The sequence below is a fragment of the Diuraphis noxia genome, unplaced genomic scaffold (genome assembly GCF_037042655.1).
Source record: "Diuraphis noxia isolate RWA-SAM2 unplaced genomic scaffold, SU_Dnox_SAM2 contig0005, whole genome shotgun sequence".
Lineage (NCBI taxonomy): Eukaryota > Metazoa > Arthropoda > Insecta > Hemiptera > Aphididae > Diuraphis > Diuraphis noxia.
Window position 1 is genome coordinate 9,788,421 of NW_028301715.1, and position 19,469 is coordinate 9,807,889.

At 27.7% G+C, this 19,469-nt stretch overlaps 3 protein-coding genes across 6 annotated transcripts in view; 2 read left to right on the plus strand and 1 right to left on the minus strand.

The window, feature by feature from the left end:
• Nucleotides 1-7,498, plus strand: part of LOC107171280 (uncharacterized) — a 71,068-nt gene extending 63,570 nt beyond the window's left edge. Inside the window, exons 1-2 of one of the 2 annotated variants that reach the window (XM_089228572.1) lie at nucleotides 4,403-4,712; nucleotides 6,343-7,498. In XM_089228572.1, the coding sequence (XP_089084698.1) occupies nucleotides 4,683-4,712; nucleotides 6,343-7,209 (897 nt within the window). In that variant the 5' untranslated portion in view covers nucleotides 4,403-4,682 and the 3' untranslated portion in view covers nucleotides 7,210-7,498. Of the gene's footprint in view, nucleotides 1-4,402; nucleotides 4,713-6,342 lie in introns of those variants that run through there. The other variant, XM_089228573.1, reaches the window with a different exon arrangement.
• Nucleotides 1-19,469, plus strand: part of LOC107165019 (nucleolar complex protein 4 homolog B) — a 567,342-nt gene that overhangs the window by 520,686 nt on the left and 27,187 nt on the right. The window lies entirely within an intron of this gene.
• LOC107165004 (organic cation transporter protein-like) overlaps nucleotides 1-19,469 on the minus strand; it is a 62,029-nt gene that overhangs the window by 33,043 nt on the left and 9,517 nt on the right. The window lies entirely within an intron of this gene.

The following is a 19,469-nucleotide window of genomic DNA, read 5'->3' on the forward strand; positions in this document are numbered from 1 at the left end:
AAAAAAATATATGTGTAAAGGGTCACTAAAAAATTGGAATTCAAAAAGGGGGCCACCAAAGTAAAAAAAGTTGAGAAACACTGGTTTAGCAGATTTTAGGTAGCAATGTTGTAGGTAGGTACTTACTGCAAAATAAACAAACCGCGTCTGATGCAGCACTTGTGTATTATAGCAACACCTACCTAGTATTATTATCATTTTCATACTCGAGGTAATATATGATATATATATATATGATACAATCTAAAAAGGAAATGAACCGCAGATGTTTGGAACAAAATTTATTTATTTTGGACATTTATTTTCCCTTTCAGTCGTTTAATTTTTTTTTCTTTCTGTGTAATTGACAAATCGCGATGGAATACTGCTACAGAGACATGGATCGAAGGCCTAGTGACACTTCAATGTACATCGACGCTCGTTCGTTCACGGTTACAACAGTCGGAACCTTTCACCGGCTGTATCCGTTAATGGATTCACCGAGCAAATATGTTCACCGCCCGCGCACGATCAATCATAATAATAATAATAACAATATAACGCTGTAGCACGGTATTCTAGAACCTACGGTAATAAATGTGATCAAAATAATAATAATAATATGTAGGTAACGAAAGAAAATATAACAATATTATCAGCGGGTATTACACGCGCGCGGTTTGTCCATCGGCTGTGTCAGATTGAAAAACCAGATGGCCCCTTCGGGTAATTTTCAGGATTTTATTGTCGCATACATACTATACATATTATAGTGAAATGAACGTTCGAGGACATTACATTCTTAATCCAATTACGCTGCATATGCGTATAATGTACCGTATTGTCCGACGAGGATGCATAACAAAATATTATAATGTTTCCAGACACGGGAATTCGTCGATACGGAAGTTAAACGTGACAGCAGTGCGCATGCCTTTGGGCAAAAATGTATACGATCTTTTTTTTATATGTTATACCAACATTATAGGTACCTGCAGCTACCCATAGTATCATTGTTGTGTAGTAAAAATAATTTCAAACAACTACAAGAAAATATATAATAAATGGACATGTCATAACATATATATTGTTTTTATGTGAACAATCTTATAGTCGTATCGAAGGACACTGTTAACGCCGAAAGTGCATAATTTTCAACTCAATAACCGTGATACGAGTTCGAGAGAAAGACATTATCTATTATATGGTTTATGCATATTAATGATATTATTATATATGTATGTAGAGGTATGTACTTAATGTCAATAACAATTGTAATGGGTTCTGTGGATTTATTTGATGTTATAATATAATACTATAATATACAAGCACTAAAAAGTTACTTGTCTTTTAATTATTACTAAAACCAGAGGCAACAAAATATTCTGAAGCATAATTAATATCCTTCACCATGTGCTTCCGCAACGTTATTATAAATGGAAATGGGCCCAGTTAAGTTAGTTCCAAGAATCTAAACCTCCAAACAATGTCCATGATCCTTGGCTTTGATGCGTAAGAATATTGCGGGTGAACCTCCCATAGACTTAATGGCAGAGTTTTCAAGTATACTATATACCAATCCCTTGCCCTAAGTACCCTCTTTCATTTATAGAAATGCGCACAAACGATCCAATACGAAGGAGACTATTATGCTACAATATCTAGGCTCTTCGATATTAAAGCCCGGAAACTTTAGAAAATTCAGTAATGCAATTTTCGTAATTAGCACATGTATATAAATACCGATATGGAAATAAAAAAATAAAAATGTTAAAGTTTACTAATATATTATAAATTAGTAAACCTCAAATAAAACTAATGATTAAGATTAAAACTAGGTATCCGCATAATTTATATTTTTGTTATGTAACAATGCTTTCGTGCAGTGCAAAATCATCCACATTGTCGGTGCAGGAAACTACTAATATATAATTATTTAAATTCTTTGTTGATTTTTTGTTGAAAAGTACATTTTTTCCTCGTCCACGATTACGAACACTGTTCTCTCAAGCATATCACAATGCAAAATATATGCATATTTAATACTTATAATTTAACATTCTATATGACATTTAGTAAATATCATTTATTTTGAAACAATAAGTTAATGATAAAAAAAAAACTAGTTTACAACATGAATTGCTCTTTTATATAAAAATTATACTATTTAAATAAATCAGGATACATTTTACGAAATAAATCCCACAAAGGTTTAAACAAAAAAAAGTGTTTTATGCATTAAACAATTTTAAATTATACGTGAAAACAAACATTAAAATACATAGGTATAGTTGTGTTTATTCGTCTTCTTTAACTCCTACAGGATGATTCTATTAACATTTAATTCAAAAAGTATTAACGTTTATATAAAAATATACTTTACTTATATGAAGTCATTGCAAAACAATATTTATAAAACCAAATTTAATTATTTACTATTTTTATCCTTATCATTTTAAAGTTTTTACTTTTTTTCAATGACATCATACATTTTTAAGTTCATGATCCAAAGCAGAATATTTTTTTGTGAATTTCAAATGAATATTTATTATGTTATTACTATTCAAAGTTTAAATGAGTATAGTAGTACTGTAGTAGATAAATATATTTCGGTGTACATTTTTGCCACACCACTCCTCTAAACTTAAATTTAAATAATTATAAGTTATGAAATATAGGCAAAGCATACATTATTTTATAATCTCATACGTCAGAGCAGAATATTTTTCAAATCAAATTTCAAACGAGAAATTAATAATATACAATATACATCATATAACTAATCAACCACTCATTCGTTTGAAAAAAAATTAAATAATTTTAAATATTGATAAAAATAATATACAATTACTACAACTTATTGTTATTCCTACTATTATTCTAAAAAGTACAAATTTAAAACATAAGATTTATAATGATACATATTGTACATAATATTATTTATTTTCAAAATGTTATTTGTCATAACATAAAATAAAATAAAATGTTGTCAAATCGTTAGTACTTTTTTTAATTTTGATTGTTAAAAGATACAGTTTAATGAACCATCCAGTCGACTAATCACTTATTTATCCTTTGTAGCTACTGTGAAATCCGTCACCTATTTGATTCTATTTTATTTTAATATCACTAGGTATATTCCAGCATAATCCAACTTTTCAAAATTCATTTAAAAAATGATTTCAACATTCCAAACTCATCATCATATTATTAATACCTCATTATAATTAAATTATTCGCAGTTAAAAGTTATTTTAACTATTTTTAATTAAAGTTTAATTTAGCCAAAACAACTTAGATCTCATTGGTGTTGCTTGTCACCAAAACGATGCAAAAGTTTCGACAAAAGTTTAATGATATATGTAATATTTTAAGAACTTAAAATTAATATAGTAACGGTAAATCATGGTTTATGCTCAACCTGTAACTTACTTATCTGATTTTTGTTACAAACTGTGTTCAACGTATAAAACTATAAAAAACTTTATAGGTACAATTAATTTGGAGCCATTGATAATATTATTATATTGATAGGTATTTGATTGATATAATACAAATACCTACTTATGCTACCAAACATACTAAATAATAAATATGCTAAGATGTCTAATCGTCGTGATACAGTATTTTACACATGGAAGTTTCCTATTTATCTGTTTTAATATCTTGTACAAAACATTTATAAATTATAATGTAAATATGACCTTAATCCATAATACTAATTGTATGTTACTTATAGTGAATATATTAAGAGAAAAAGAGAATGTCATTTATTATAACACTTGTGTTTTTCTTATACTTCAAAAATATAGTTCAACAAATCATATACCTAACCTCCTTAAAATGCATGTTTCAAAGTATTCATTCTATTTTAAATTAAATTTAAAAATATAAACGAATCTACTTTATATGAATATAAAATAGAATTGAGTGTAGATAATTTATATCATACTCATTCAACGTTAATAAACACAAATAATAATATATGTTAGACGATTATAGTTTTAATTACCTTCTCTGAAGATAAGTTAAATCCAATTTACTGCCAATTATACTACATATTCTACATGATTAATAATTCAATTAATAAGTTATTAACTCTAAATAAATTAATACTATTGTAATCACCAAACGATCATATAATAATTAGTAAAAAAAGTGCAACAATATGATCGTCATAACTCATAGGTACCTAAAATATAGTACTCTGTATTGTTTCGTATATCATCACTTGCCTACTACAATATTTCAAACAGTTTTCTAGTTATAAATAATAATTTGAAGGGTTGATATTCCAATAAGGAACGATAAATGTCATCGTCAACAAGTCGTAAATATCTAATCTATAAATAAATGTATACGTGCTAAAGTAAGTTATAGGTGCTAATGATAATAAGTTTGGGGGGGGGGGCGATGTAAGATGATTGTCTTTAATTGGTATGAAAAAGAAAAAGTTATAGAATTAACGCGCAGTGATGTAAATAAAATCAAACCGGAACAAAGACATATCCAATATTAATATTGTTAAATTACATAGAATATATATGTTACACAAGTGTGCAATTAACACAATCATTAACGTCGAAACGGTAATTGATATTTATAAATGAATGGTTGAGTTTAACTGGGGAAGTATCGAATAGATAGTTATCAGTGTGTGCGCATGCAGACTTAATAGAAGTACTACAATTGAGCCAAGAAACATGATTACTCAATCTATCTTCATACAAATCGTAAGTATTTTTATTTTTATTTTAAATACTTTCGGTTAAAAGTATATATATTTATTTTTCTAATAGCTTGCCTACGACGTTACGAAAACAATAGTCATGTAAATAGGTTGCTAATTACTAGATTTTTATCTATAAGCATAGATAGTCTCAAGCGTGTTCTCCTTTATTGTGATTATTTGTGTTTGAAAAATAAATTTCTTTTTTTTTAATATATTATATTAAACAAAATATTTTTCACGAAGTTTTAAATAAATTAGTTTTTATTTACAAAAAAAACCAAAGTTTTTTCTCCTGAAACTCAATTTTCGATTATTCATTTCGAAATCCTAATGTTTCACTCAGGATCATTTAAATATATAAAGTAGGTAATTACCGTATAAACGAGCACCAATCATAAATACAATGAAATAAGAATGCTTAAGTAAAATAAACACTTTGTATGGCAGTGCAAAATTGACAAACTAACTAACTGATCCAACCTACATGGTGTCTAGGTTTACAAAATTTTTATATTACCAATATTTCTACACAGTATGTGATTTTCAACACGACATTTTTTTAGCTATTTTTAGACATTTGACATTTTTTATTATTTTTCTATAAATATCAATAAAAAAAATTGATTAGTCAAAATGTTTGAAAATGTAATAAAAGATTCCTCATACGTTTTTCAAATTGTGACAAAAAAAGTTTACCGGAAAATCACATAATTTTTTTATGAACGTTTGAATATGAAATTTTTTCGACATTATACATAGTAAATTTTTCAAAATATTTTGTCTCAAACTATTTGATTTTTAATACAGTAGTTATTAATATTTACTAATTATAAAATACATTACTCGAATAGTAATAACATAATTAAATTACGCAGTAATGTTAGGCGACAAACAATCTTTGCTCAGAATAGTTTTCTATAAACATAATATACAATAATTATATCATCAATTCAAAATATAGGTACACATCCTTTACAGTACCTAACCCACTCAAAATACCTACTGTATGGTCGAACGGAACCAAGTTGCTTATACTTATAAAAAATAAAATTTAATACAAAACAGATGAAGTAATGAAGTTTTGAGTTCCTATGCGGTCCGCGTGCGCATCAAACCAATAGTTTAAAATTTTAATATAACATGAACCTGCATAGCATTTCATTAAAACGCGACCGAACCCGATTTTGAAATTAATTCCACCGATAACCCATTTAATATAGTATATTCCTCGATTATTTCCTATTTCCTTAATATAGATTACGTTTACCTATACTCATATGGCTATGGCATCTGTGCAATATGTGGAGAAATGGAGTTTGGTTGTGAGCTTAGCTTCGTCAAAAGTTGTCAAATCCGTACGAAATTCTCAAGTAGGTAGTTTAACCATCCCCTAAAATAAGATGCATAAAAAAATCGTTTGTAAATGATGTGTGTTATGTTCTACTCATCGTACTCTCCTCTAAAGATTTCATAAAAATTGCACCTGTGATGCTGACACATAAACATCGTTCCACAACTGTTTTTTTATATTATTATATTTGAAAGATTATTACCTTTCGGAAGTACTTATACAAAATTTTCAGACTAATTCAAGTAAATTATACATTTTCTTTTTTTCGTTTTACGTACAGACGTTTTGGTGGTCGCTATCGACAACGGTCAGCTGTGTCCTGGTGGAGCAAGCAAGTGAGCGGCGGATAACCGTGGACAGCGTTACGCTTCCCGAAATTCCGATGGCCAGCGAAGAGAGCGTTCACATGCTAACGGCCGTCCGATTCCCACCACCGGCGTTGTTCTTTGCTAATCCAGACAAGAAATGGTCGCTGGATGACTTCGACAAACCTGATTCGGTCGCTACGTATTCAGTCACTGATGACGTGACGGATATACAAGATGAACAAGACGCGTACCAACAGCAAGACCCAGCAACGACTACCGAATCGGAAACAGAAGCGGAAGCTGTGGCGACTACCATATCGATTGCAGTCGACGATTTGGTAAACGGACTGCAGCAGACGGCCAGTGATGGACACGTGGAAAGTCTACAACCAACTGATAACGGACACGCGGAAAATCTACAGCCGGCGGATGACGGACACGTGGAAAGTTTGCAACCAACAAATGATGCAGTTGCAGAAAGTCTGCAACCAACCAGTGATGCACTCACAGAAAGTCTGCAACCGACACACGATCGACTCGTGGACAGCCAGCTCACCACAGCCGGTCGGCTCGTTGTCACGCCGAAGCAGCAGCCGACGCCGGTACGTGTCGTGAACCAACTCCCGACAGACAGTTGGTCGGAAAAGCGATGGACGGCCCTACGAAACCGACCGCGACGTCCGGTGGCATCGGAACACGACCGACTACAAATCCGGAAGATCGTTTTGACTAGCCGACCGCTTCCGGTGCCTGACGCCAACGTTCGATTTCCTGACGTCGAATACGCAGTGGCCCAACTGGGTGAACGGAAAAACTTGCACGATTTTCGCCGACAATAGCACAATATGACGTGCAGTAAAAATGTGACTCCGATTACCGAAATTTCGTATCGTATGGAGTAAGCCTCCGAATTTTTGCAGACGGACTAATATATTACGTGTTGCGTCACAATAATATAAGTGTACTACGGGTCGATAATAATTCGGCGTGCGCATATTGTGTTTTAAAATAAAAATAATAATCATTACCTCAGTGACATCTGCACCGTTACGATGATATGACAATTTATTATTAATAATTAATAATCATTATAATATTATGTTATATAATATAATCTGTTAAAAATAATTTATTGTATAACTGATTTTCATTTTATATTCCACCTGACACTCCGATCTGTAGTTAGGTGTAGGTACTTGTCACTTTATATGTCTCTCTTGAATCCTGGTGCACACCGTTAAAAAATGTTGAGCATAATAAGTAAATTTATTTCATATAAATCAAAACATCAGTGTATTCATAATATATACATATACATAATATAAATTATTCAAATGTCAGCAACCATTTAAAAATAAATTCTAAATAATATATAGATATTATATCTATGGTTTTTGAATTCCCCATTAAAAAATATATTATAATGAAGTTAAGTAGAAATGTTACATGAAAAATTTTAATCGTTTAATTTAAGTAGATTTTCTGACCAAGGTTTAAATTTTAAAATTTAATTGCAGAAAAATAGATTTAGAATTTTAATTTTAAATTTTGGTTATAACTTACAATACATATAAGAATATAATTATAGGATTATAATACCTTGTTTTAAATGCCATAAATGATCTTTTTCAGAACAATATTAATTTGTCTGTTCATTAATTATTATAAATAATCCCTATATTATTTATGAATACAATAATCACTGTAAAAGTAGGTATCTAACAAAAAATGAAGATCTAATAATATTTTCATAATTTAAAGAAAAAATAATTTATAAACTGTGGACTTTTAAAAAGTAGAATTCAAATTGCAGCTTATAAAATTTCTATAATTTTAGTTTTTCGGATGAATTTTATCCTAGGAAATTTAATAAGATCCAAAGTTGCAATGATATTAATTGCTAAAACATTTCATACGCTTTTGACTATGGGATTTTATAATTGATACTCATTTTTACTCTAGTTCTATCACTGACCCTTTATAATTAGAATAGTATTTACTTAAGAATTCAATTTTATGCAAATGTAAATATTTCTGTACATTATTATGTAATATTATGTTACAACATTAATAGTAAATAATATTATGTTTTTAACAATATTATCCTTGTAAGTAAATACGTGCAATATATATTACACAGAAATATATAAATTGCCTACACTGTTGCCGTGTATAATATTGTACTTTCACGTTTACCAATAATAATACCCAAACACAGACACACAGTATTTAAATATTATCACTCGTTTCAACATAATGTTTTTTTTAGTATGTATCGTATTTTATAATACGTCATTCTGAACTCATAAATATAAGTCAATTACATTGATTAAATCAAAAACCCCAACTTAATAATATATAAGGCATACTATAATTTTTCATATAATTATGTAAATGCTACATTCTATACTATTATTAATTTATTATTATTAATTTTATCATATATAACGTGCTCCCCCATCAATTAATACAAAATTAATTCATTTGAAATTAAATTTACTCATAAAGATATCACCGTATAAAAATAATAATATTGGTAATACGTTTTTAGCAGCAATCAATAATGATGTTTGTTTTAATTCATTATCATAACACTAAGTAATGATTTAAAAATGTATTCGTATTTTTTCAAACGAAATTTAAATAAAAGAACTCTTTAATCGTGGTTATGTGGAAAAATTTTAATTAACAACGTTGTGGAATTTTTCACTTCGCGTATAGACACTGTATTTTAGTATAATTGACAACAATGTTATCATTAGATTTTATTATGTATTCTAAATTAATAAATTTTATTTACGATTAAAATTAAAACACTATTTATACTAAGACCATGAGTCATTTACGTTTTATATTTGTTAGTACAAATACACGATCGTTTCTCAAGAAATGCGCTTCTGTTATGTAAAACAATAAACCAAATATATATAGTATATATACCTATACACGATCCGATTGGATTTTGAGTAATCGATTGAAATTAAACCTGAAACTCCTTGGCGACGGTGGTTGACACTCATTATCACGTACACGTAATTACAAAAACGGCATAATATGCGTATGATTTATCGGAATTATCACATTCTTGGATATTAATTATTATTATTATTATTATTATATCGTAGGTATTACTCGTATTTTAGCATTCATCACTGGCTGGTTTGTCAATTATTATAGACATCGCGCATTGTGGACGTGACACGTGAGAATCGGAATTATTTCGATTTCCCGAACAAAAATCTAACAATAAAATGGCCTTCATTCCCAGTCCACTCTAAATCGAAAACAGACATTAACCGTATAAATATCAATTAAGAGACCCTTCAGCTATTATAATACAACCAGCGACTCAGTCGAGTTTGCATGAAAAAAAAATAATAATAATAAACCCCGTCGTCATAGATGATAAGGGTAGATAACGTCCGTCCCCCATTGCGGCTCATTGTCATAATACTGTCGGAAAAAAAATTAACTTTATCTAAAGCCATAGCCTATTGCCGAAATTGACGCTAGCAGATCCTGTCAAAAACGTCAACAGTGGGATTTTTTTCATTTCAATATTAACGCGTAAATGAAAAACACAACCAAGCCATTCAAAAGTGTAAATTTCGATTTTAATTTAACACGGCCTGATGTTGCAAAACTTTAACCATAAATCTAATTTTCAACGAACACCATAGGTACGTACACCGCTTAAACGCTAACGACGAACAAAAATCAACTGGATTTTCATAATAGTTGTATAATGTCTATATAAAATTACAAAACCAAAGCGAAGACATCGTCCTCATAATGGTAAGATAAACTTAAATGATTTCACCACTTGGTTTTGAAATTTGTGAGTATACCTAAAAGTTTACACCGATTTACCGGTTCTTGATGGTTAAAAAGTTATAAAAGCTTTAAAGATATCGGTTTTTAATTATTTTTCCGGAAGAATCGAAAATAGTGTAATTGACAGGCATATGTAAATTGATGAAATTACTTTTGTTTTTCACATTAAAAATGCCTCATCCTAAAAAGTGTGTAATATTAATTTTAATATTTTTTCACTTGTTTATTTTTAAAACATTAATTTAGAAAACATACTAATATAGCATTCACCAATTTGCTTTCCAAAACAAAATCCATCAACGGTAAAACCGTTAAATGGTTTAACTTTTTACGGTAATGATCAAATTAAAATACACTAATTATAAGTAAATTATTTTATTTATCAGAAAAAAATAGCAAGTGGGTAACCATTCTACTGTAGGTACAGTTGTAGGTATCAAGTGTTATTTTGAAAAATAAATGAAGTTTTATAATTATCCACTTCAATGTACCAGCTATAGGTCTAATTTTCTGTTCTTGTGTGAGCGTATAATAATTCAATTTATTCTTGAAAGTTTTTAGCATTTTATATTTGTAACGTTCAATATTTATTCGTATTATTTTCACATTTTAATAATAATATTTATAATATTATAATGCCAATATTTTAATATTTCACCTTGTAGTATATCCGTATAATTCTAGCGCTATCTAACGGCTTATAGCACAACTAAGCACGTTAGACTGCTTAATAATCAATACACACTATATCATGACGTCTCCATAAATTATTATAATTTATAAATAACCCAAACATATAATTATAATTGTATATATGCGTTTAAAACTTTAAAAGAAATTAGGGTATATGAATAATTTTTTAATGCAATAGGTAGATAATATTTTAAACTAATTATTTACATTTTTATTTTTCATGAACCATGAGATTAAACTGCATTTTTCAATAATAAATTCTAGTAGATATCATACTGCCAGAACGATTCTGCAAACAAGGTTAGTCATAACTTATAAATCAATTTAAATTTAAATAAATATTTTGATTTAAATATTCTTAATACAATGTAATATTGTGAAATTTAATGCTAATAAATTGATTGACTAGTTCTAAGTGAATATTATAGTTCTGTTGCAGAATATGTTCGTTAGATATAATTCTTCAACTATTCTCTCTATTCTCAAATTATTGAGGAACTATTATGTTGGTTGAGTATAGTTTGTTATAAAAAAAAAAACGTTAATAATAATAATATTGAATATTAATAGATATATTAAAATAGTACCTATAGCCAGTATAGCTAGTACCTACACGAGTGGCAACTTACAACTTATTATTATTATTAAATAAACTCTAAAACAAGTATTAAATAATAAATAGTAGATAATATTAGAATAATAATAATTGAAAACTTTAATCAAAAGAGCTTTCCTGATATCTGTACATATTTGGATCGTGTTAATATGTAAAACATCAGTAGAAAGTATCACTGTGGGCCATGGCAGTTCACGAATTAAATATTCAATCAATTTGCTAAGTCCAAGAACTCCACCTTGACACCTCGAAAAGTAGAGAAAATAAAATGTCGTGTTCCCCGGCAGCTCGGATTGGATATTTCTTTGGGCAATCGGTATGATTGCACGATGATATTGCTCATATTTTATAGGCCTAATACTCGGCATATTTTCCTTGCACTGTAAAAGTTATCCAATTTTATTCAATAACGATATAATCACTGGAAAATCAACGCCGATTATAGTAAGCTATATTCGTAGACCACAGATAAACATATTATACTGTACAGTATACGTTGTGAGGCATACGTACGTATTATTAAATAATAAGTTCAATACAACTACAATTGTAAAAAACTAATAAATCCTATTCTAATGAACATGACGTACATAATAAATGTAATATGTACGTACAAATTGAAATTTTATAATTTAATTTATACTATTCGCCAGTCACCACACACTTGCAATTTAAACAGTTACCGTGCGTCACCTCTAAGCTGCCAAAACGATTTAAAAATTCAAATTAAATGATTTCATTTTATTGGTTTTGCAGTGCAAAAAAAGAACAAGTTAGCTAACCTTAGCTAGTTTATAAATAGGTTTATAATTCAATGTTATTAGATACCTACATAACTAAACGTATATATTATATATGTATACATAAAATATGTCAAAGTGACATTTAATTTACTTAATTAAATAATATATCGTTTAAATAGGTATTTTAAATGAGTCTGTTGTATGTGGACATGATATTTTTAAATTGCATCACTAACCTTAGATATCATAATATACACTATATACTATATAGTATAATATAGTAATACTGTAATAGTATACACTGTAATACAGCTAAAAATTCTTAAAATTAAATGTACATTAAATTGCGTTTTCACTGAATAAGGCGTTCGTTTAATAGCAAAACAAAAAAGATAACATTATAAATAAAAATTATGAATCGTATAATATATTTTTATCTTTTAATTAACAAGTTATGCAATTATTATTGTAATTTATTTTGCATATCACGTACTTTATTTAAATGGTTAATAAAAATATTTTATCGTATTACGATATACTATTAATTATAGACTAACAACGATTACCATCATAAATATAGACACGTCGCAGCCGTATGTAGTTCCTTGTTTCATTTTTTATTGACTAGTTATTTTAGCCCTTGTACCACACCACGCCACTATTATTTAAATAATTGAATAAAAATAACTTGTCGTTTCTTGAACCGATACAACCTCCGAAAAATATAACATTAATGAACCTAAATATTTTTTCATTTAACTTATTAAGCAAAAATAAATGAAACGATTAGTCACTATAAATATATGTATTCGTTTATATCGCATTATTAATATACCAGAAATGTATTTATATTAAAACTTATTAGTATGATTTTTTATAGGTACGCTTAAAAGTGTTTAAAACATTTTATAAAACTAAGAAACTGAAAATATATTTAAAGTAACACTTTGTATTATAAAATATGTATTTTGTAATAAAATATATTAATATAATATATAAAATTATTATAGAATGTTTTATTTATACTTTTTTTATTCTAAAGAAATACATTTTATAATATAAGTTATTTTAACAATATATTATAAGGACTCAGTGTATAATAATAATTAATTGGTAATGACAGATGAGTATATATACATATATATATATGTATATATATACTTATTTAAATAGAGTTAGGTTAAGTTTTAAAACTTCACAAATTGTACATAATATAGTAATTAGATAACTCAAACTTAATGCTTATAATTTTTAACTCTTCAAAATCAAGATAATTCGTAAAAAAAAGTCTACAGCTCCCAATTGATTAGGTACTATTAACTGCGAGTAATAAAAAATAAAAGGTGTAAACATCAATATTTTCCGTTAAAAACTTTGTACTCGTTATTTAGTACAAATACACTAACATTAAATTTGAATATATAGGTATAGGTAGACATTTTAATGGTTACAACTTACAGTTCAACATTTACTATAACACGTTACACGTGTGACTTTATTATTTATAATCATTATGTACAGGCACCATATAAAAGGTTATAACTTATAACCAATACTATATAATAAATAGTTATTGAAAAGCCTAAAATTTGTCCAGGTGCACACAAATATTGATTAATGCGTGCTGTTATAAACTCATATTACGTAGTCAATTGTTTTAAACGATTTTTCTAAACTTAAAAAATTATTAGATAAGTACTTTTTTTTTCCTATGGTATCGAGGACCGGAGAAGGAACTATGTTGCCAATATTTCTTCTAATTAGATAAGTACTATAAATTAACTTGTTTTATAACACAATCAATTGATAGATATCAAAATACATTAAAAATAAAAATAAACTCGTAATTTTTTTGCCTTAAAATCGTATTACCTAACTACATCTATTTCAAATTAAGTCAGTATTATAATTGATATAAATACTTTATTACATAATATGCATATACATATATAGGACAAAAATGTTGCAGCTAAAAATATTACACAATTATCCAAAATATTGACACGTTGCAAGTTTATACCAAATATGTTTTAATAAAAACCAATGAAAAATAAACAAATCAAATTTTTTTCATGCGTTACCTAATTCTATCTTTTCAAATTATTGATTAATAACAGAACTTAGTAAATCGCTAAATATGTTTTCATAACATTTAATCACTGTCTACCTGTCATAAATGTATTGTGTTCGCAGTTAATATCCAACCGCCGCGACCGGTCATTAATTGTAAACATAATGTATATATTGTCACTTCAAAATCTATTTTTTATTTCATTCAATTTATTTTATTTTTAACTTGCATTTATTATTACAGAACATAAATTAAAATTTACTGATTTATTTTATACAATATTTGTAATAGTTTGCACATAACTTCCAAACAAAGAAAATTGAAACTTATGCGTTAAAAATGATTATCATAAAGATTTTTTTTTATTAATAATTAATATCAAAAAAGTTATTAAAATATTAATATAAATATGAATATAAATGTTATTATATTAAAACTATAAACCGAGGATTAATTTTTGGCTAAAATATGAATATAAATGATAACCTTTTGGTTCAAGACATTTTATAAGTTATGTAAGTAGATATATAGATAGGTATCTCTATAGGTAAAACTCTAGTGATCAATAGTAGTAGTTCGTAAGAAACATTTTTGTCTCATTAATACACATTTCACTATTTCTAAAATCCTATTATATTTAAAACAATATTAGATCAAATTATCATCATGTTTCCCTAAAAGAAACTCGTTACGTAACCAGTGTCGGCCTGGTACTTAAAGGACCCAGGATGCATTTCTTCAGAAGGGCCCCCAAAAATGTTATTTCATAAAATGATGAAAATCTGGATATTGCTGAATTTAACCACGATATCAACCGTAACGTATACAATAAACCAATATTTTTACTTTAGTAAAAAAAAAACGAAGGTACCTAAGAAATTTTTACAATAAATATTAGTAGAAACATTGAAATCTTAACTATCTTGTTGTCACCTGTCGGTATTAATTATCTTACTGCATAGAGCGGTTCAGTGATTTCTTGGACTGATTACGCTCTTAAAATAGACTAAAATAAATAACAATTTTTAGATATATGTAAATGTGATTGATACATACAGAGCTTCTCATTACAAACAATTAAATTAAATAACGAGTATCAAAATCGTGAAAAATTAAAAAAAAATACACTTTAGTAGGTAGATACCTACCCTACTACCTATACGCGCATTGATACTTTTACGAAAACAAAATGACTGTAAACCTGCTTTCGGCCATTGTGTTGTCATCTTACAGACGCGCGTAGACTGGCTGTCCTTTCAACGTTACACAATCGTCGAAAAATTAATACTAGTTTGATAAAATAGCACTCAGATTTGCAAGAAACTAGTAAAATACGTATTACCTTTATCCCATGAATTTCTTTTTTCAGAGATCGGATAGCAACAAAAACAAATATCAAATACCGTAACATAAAATTAAAATACTAGGCCATTTAATTAAATAGGTAAACAACATTTATTTCAAGGATTATTACTATATGCAATATGATATAATAAGTAGATACTAAAAATCGTTAAAACAATGTAAGCATATCTCAACGATAATCCATGCATTTCTGATAACTGAGTTATGTTAATAAGTAAGATCTATTTTTAAATACAATAATTTATTATTCCTTTTAAAATATGTACAATACAAAATAGACAGTAGTATAATATTAGGTAATACCTAAACTGATATGCCATTATTTGCCAGCACAGCGTGGTAGCAAAACAACTAGACAAGCAATTAAAATGCAGTGCATTCCTACTTTTAATCCTTTTATTTTTAAGTTCGATGTTCATGTATAGTTAATAAAATATATGAAATGTTAAAATCAGCTTAAATATAATAATATGTTTTTCAAGATTATTTCTTATATTATTTATGTATTATATATATTGTGTTAGTTACTGAATAGTTAAACACATTTTAAAGTAACGAGTACAAACATATACAGTAGGTATACACATATCATCACTTAAATAGTATAAGATTAAAATAATAAATAACATGAACATTAATTGTCACTATTAAATAAGATGTATTTTTATACATATTTTGTACTGTTTTGATATTGTCGTAATGCTTTTAAAAAAATATTGTAGGTATATATTTTATAAAAGTTGATTTAGTTTTAAACATAAAAGGGATAAAAATATATAAATAAAAAGTACAGACGACTACATTTGGATGCACATTTATATATATACATTTTGTAAACACAATAAGCACCTATGACTACAATATAAAATAATTATATTCTTCCATAACTTCCACAAGTATTTACTATTTAAGAACAAGTTATAGATATTTTTATAGAAATTACGTCGAGTTTAGAGTTGATGAAGTGTGATAAAATAATATTAACATAATAGAACAAATAGCATCATTTACTTTAAGTGTATGATTTTTATTTGATAATACAATTAATGATTGTGTTATCAAATATTGTTATATAAATATAATAAAATATGCATTCTATAATATTTTTATTATTTCACAAATTTTACAAATTCAGTACTTACTACAATTGTATAATAACATAATATGTAATTAAATAAAGTACATATTTTAAGTTATAATTTTAATGTATGCATTTGAACAACATAATAATATTATTTGGAGAATTTAATAACGGTTTGAATAGTTTATGTTTAATTGCATTGAGTTTTAGTGTTCTACGGTATTCTTAATATACATATAATATTATGTCGATGTACCTACCTAGCTATACTGTATAATATATATTCATATGTATAGGTATACAAAATAAAAGAGAATGCTTATTTTTATATTACATTAATTTAATAATATTATATTAAGTCGATGGTCGACGCAAACACTTATCGATTTGTTGTATTTTGAAAAATTTAGTTAAAGTAGTAATTTCAAACATATGAATGTATTAAACATATCATAATAATTTTTTATTTCATTTTGTCCATATACTTAAATATAATTTAAATTTAAATAATTCAACGAAATAGGTACCACAACATTCACATAGCAATATTAGTTTATATTAGTAATAAATAATAATTAGTTTAAAAATAGATGTTATGTATAAAATTATTCGACAGTATTAAAAAAAATAATATTGAATGTGTACTATGTAGTAAATTGTTTGTTAGTAGGTATATGTACCATGTACCTATACCACATAAACCCTAAGTCAGCGGTTCTAAAACTATTTTGTTCGCGGAGCCCTTATATTCCTAAAAAAAAAAATACGAAGCCCCAAAAATCAGAAATGTCTATATGAGACAACAAAAATTCATAAAAAATGATGTCAATTGTAAATGATTTGCTTTTTATTTTTATTTTCTGTAAAATACGAATAATATATACAAATTATTTAACTAATATTAATAATTTAAATTTAATTAATACAGATATTTTCAGGGAGCCACGGAGCCCCTAGACTACTCTCGTAGAGCCCTAGGGCTCCGAGAAGAACAGTTTGAGAACCGCTGCCCTAATAGTTATAATATATTTATTTAATCATAGCTGCATATAATTTTTATCGTAAGGACCTCTAAAATTCCAAACATACTTGTATTAAAAAAAAGAGTAACTACTACCTATAATGTCCTGTATATGTAGTTCAAACGGGTATCGCGTTTCTTAGTGATCGTCTATTTTAATTTAATATAAGTGTCAGAATATAATATATTTACTAGGTTGTGTAATTTAATTTATTCAGAAATTATTAAATTGCATTAAACAATAAAATATATAATATACATATATGCGTATTTAAATAGGCAATTATAACGTCTTATTAGTTTATTAACATTACATGCAAGCATTCGTAAAAATATTAAAGATACGTTTGTATTATACACTTATGATGAAAACATAAAAGTTCTTCACAAGCATCATTAAGTATAGACAACAATAAGTAAATAAATACGTCTCTCTATACATATAGGAAGGTACTAAAATAACAACACCAATTAAAATAATAACATGTCCTTCTAAAACATCTTAAAATTAAAAATATGACTTTGACAAGGAGTTTAACACATCATAAAAAATCTGAATTTGGTATTTTTTAAAGACTGATAAATTCAATAATAACTATGACTATTTGTTTAATGTTTATACAATGTAAAATATAAAACATTAATATGACTAGGTACCTACTTATTTAACTTTTATTACTTACAATAATATTACACTTTACTAACGACTGGGACATGTAGATTTCTAAACACGTTTAAATTTTATTTTCTTAGATAATTTAGATCATCAACATCCTGGCCCCTACCATAACACGCTCGAAGCTAAAACGGCCCACGCGCGTAGTCTGGTCTCGTGGGTTAGATTCAGTTAGATCATCGCGGCCGATTCACTCAAATTAATTACTAAAAAAATAATAGAAAACACGTAAAACATACAACACAAAATTCGTACACCACGCATGTGCAACACGCCTACAAAAAGTATAGGTACGGCAATCACTCTGCAGGTAATATCGTGACTTTCCAGCCAAGGACGTCCAGATCACGGCTGCGGGACCAAAAGATAAAGAAATATGATGAACTATATATTATAAACAGTATAGACATCATTTCTTTGCAACATCAAAGGGACCACTTGTTTTGTCATATTAACTGATTGGTTATATAAAACATTAAGAATATAACAATATGTATGATATCGTAATACCACAAGAACTAGCCGCACTACCTATTTTCCTCTGCGCTCCCGCTGATGTTTAGGATGTTGATGTATTACTTATTAACTGATATATAGATAGCGGCATACAAACGGGATACGTCGTAGTGACGCGGGCCCGCACGAGTCATCCTTCATCCGGCGGAAATATCTGTATCGACCGTCGCCGAATTCAATACGTTGTGTTCTATATAATATTATTATACGTATTATGTCATGTGTAATATTAATATAGTTATTACTACCCAGTACTCGATATAATTCCATCTGCGGTGGTTTTAATGCAAATATTACACGTTGGACCAACCATCAAAATTCCGTTCACAACGGTACACGCACATACATAGTCATATACCCGTATTTGTTTTTATAGTACCTAATTACCGACATCATCCATATCGTATAATAATATATTATAATTCGTGTATAGTCTGTGATCGCTTCCCGTTTGGATTACGTCCAATTCCACGTGTGATTTAT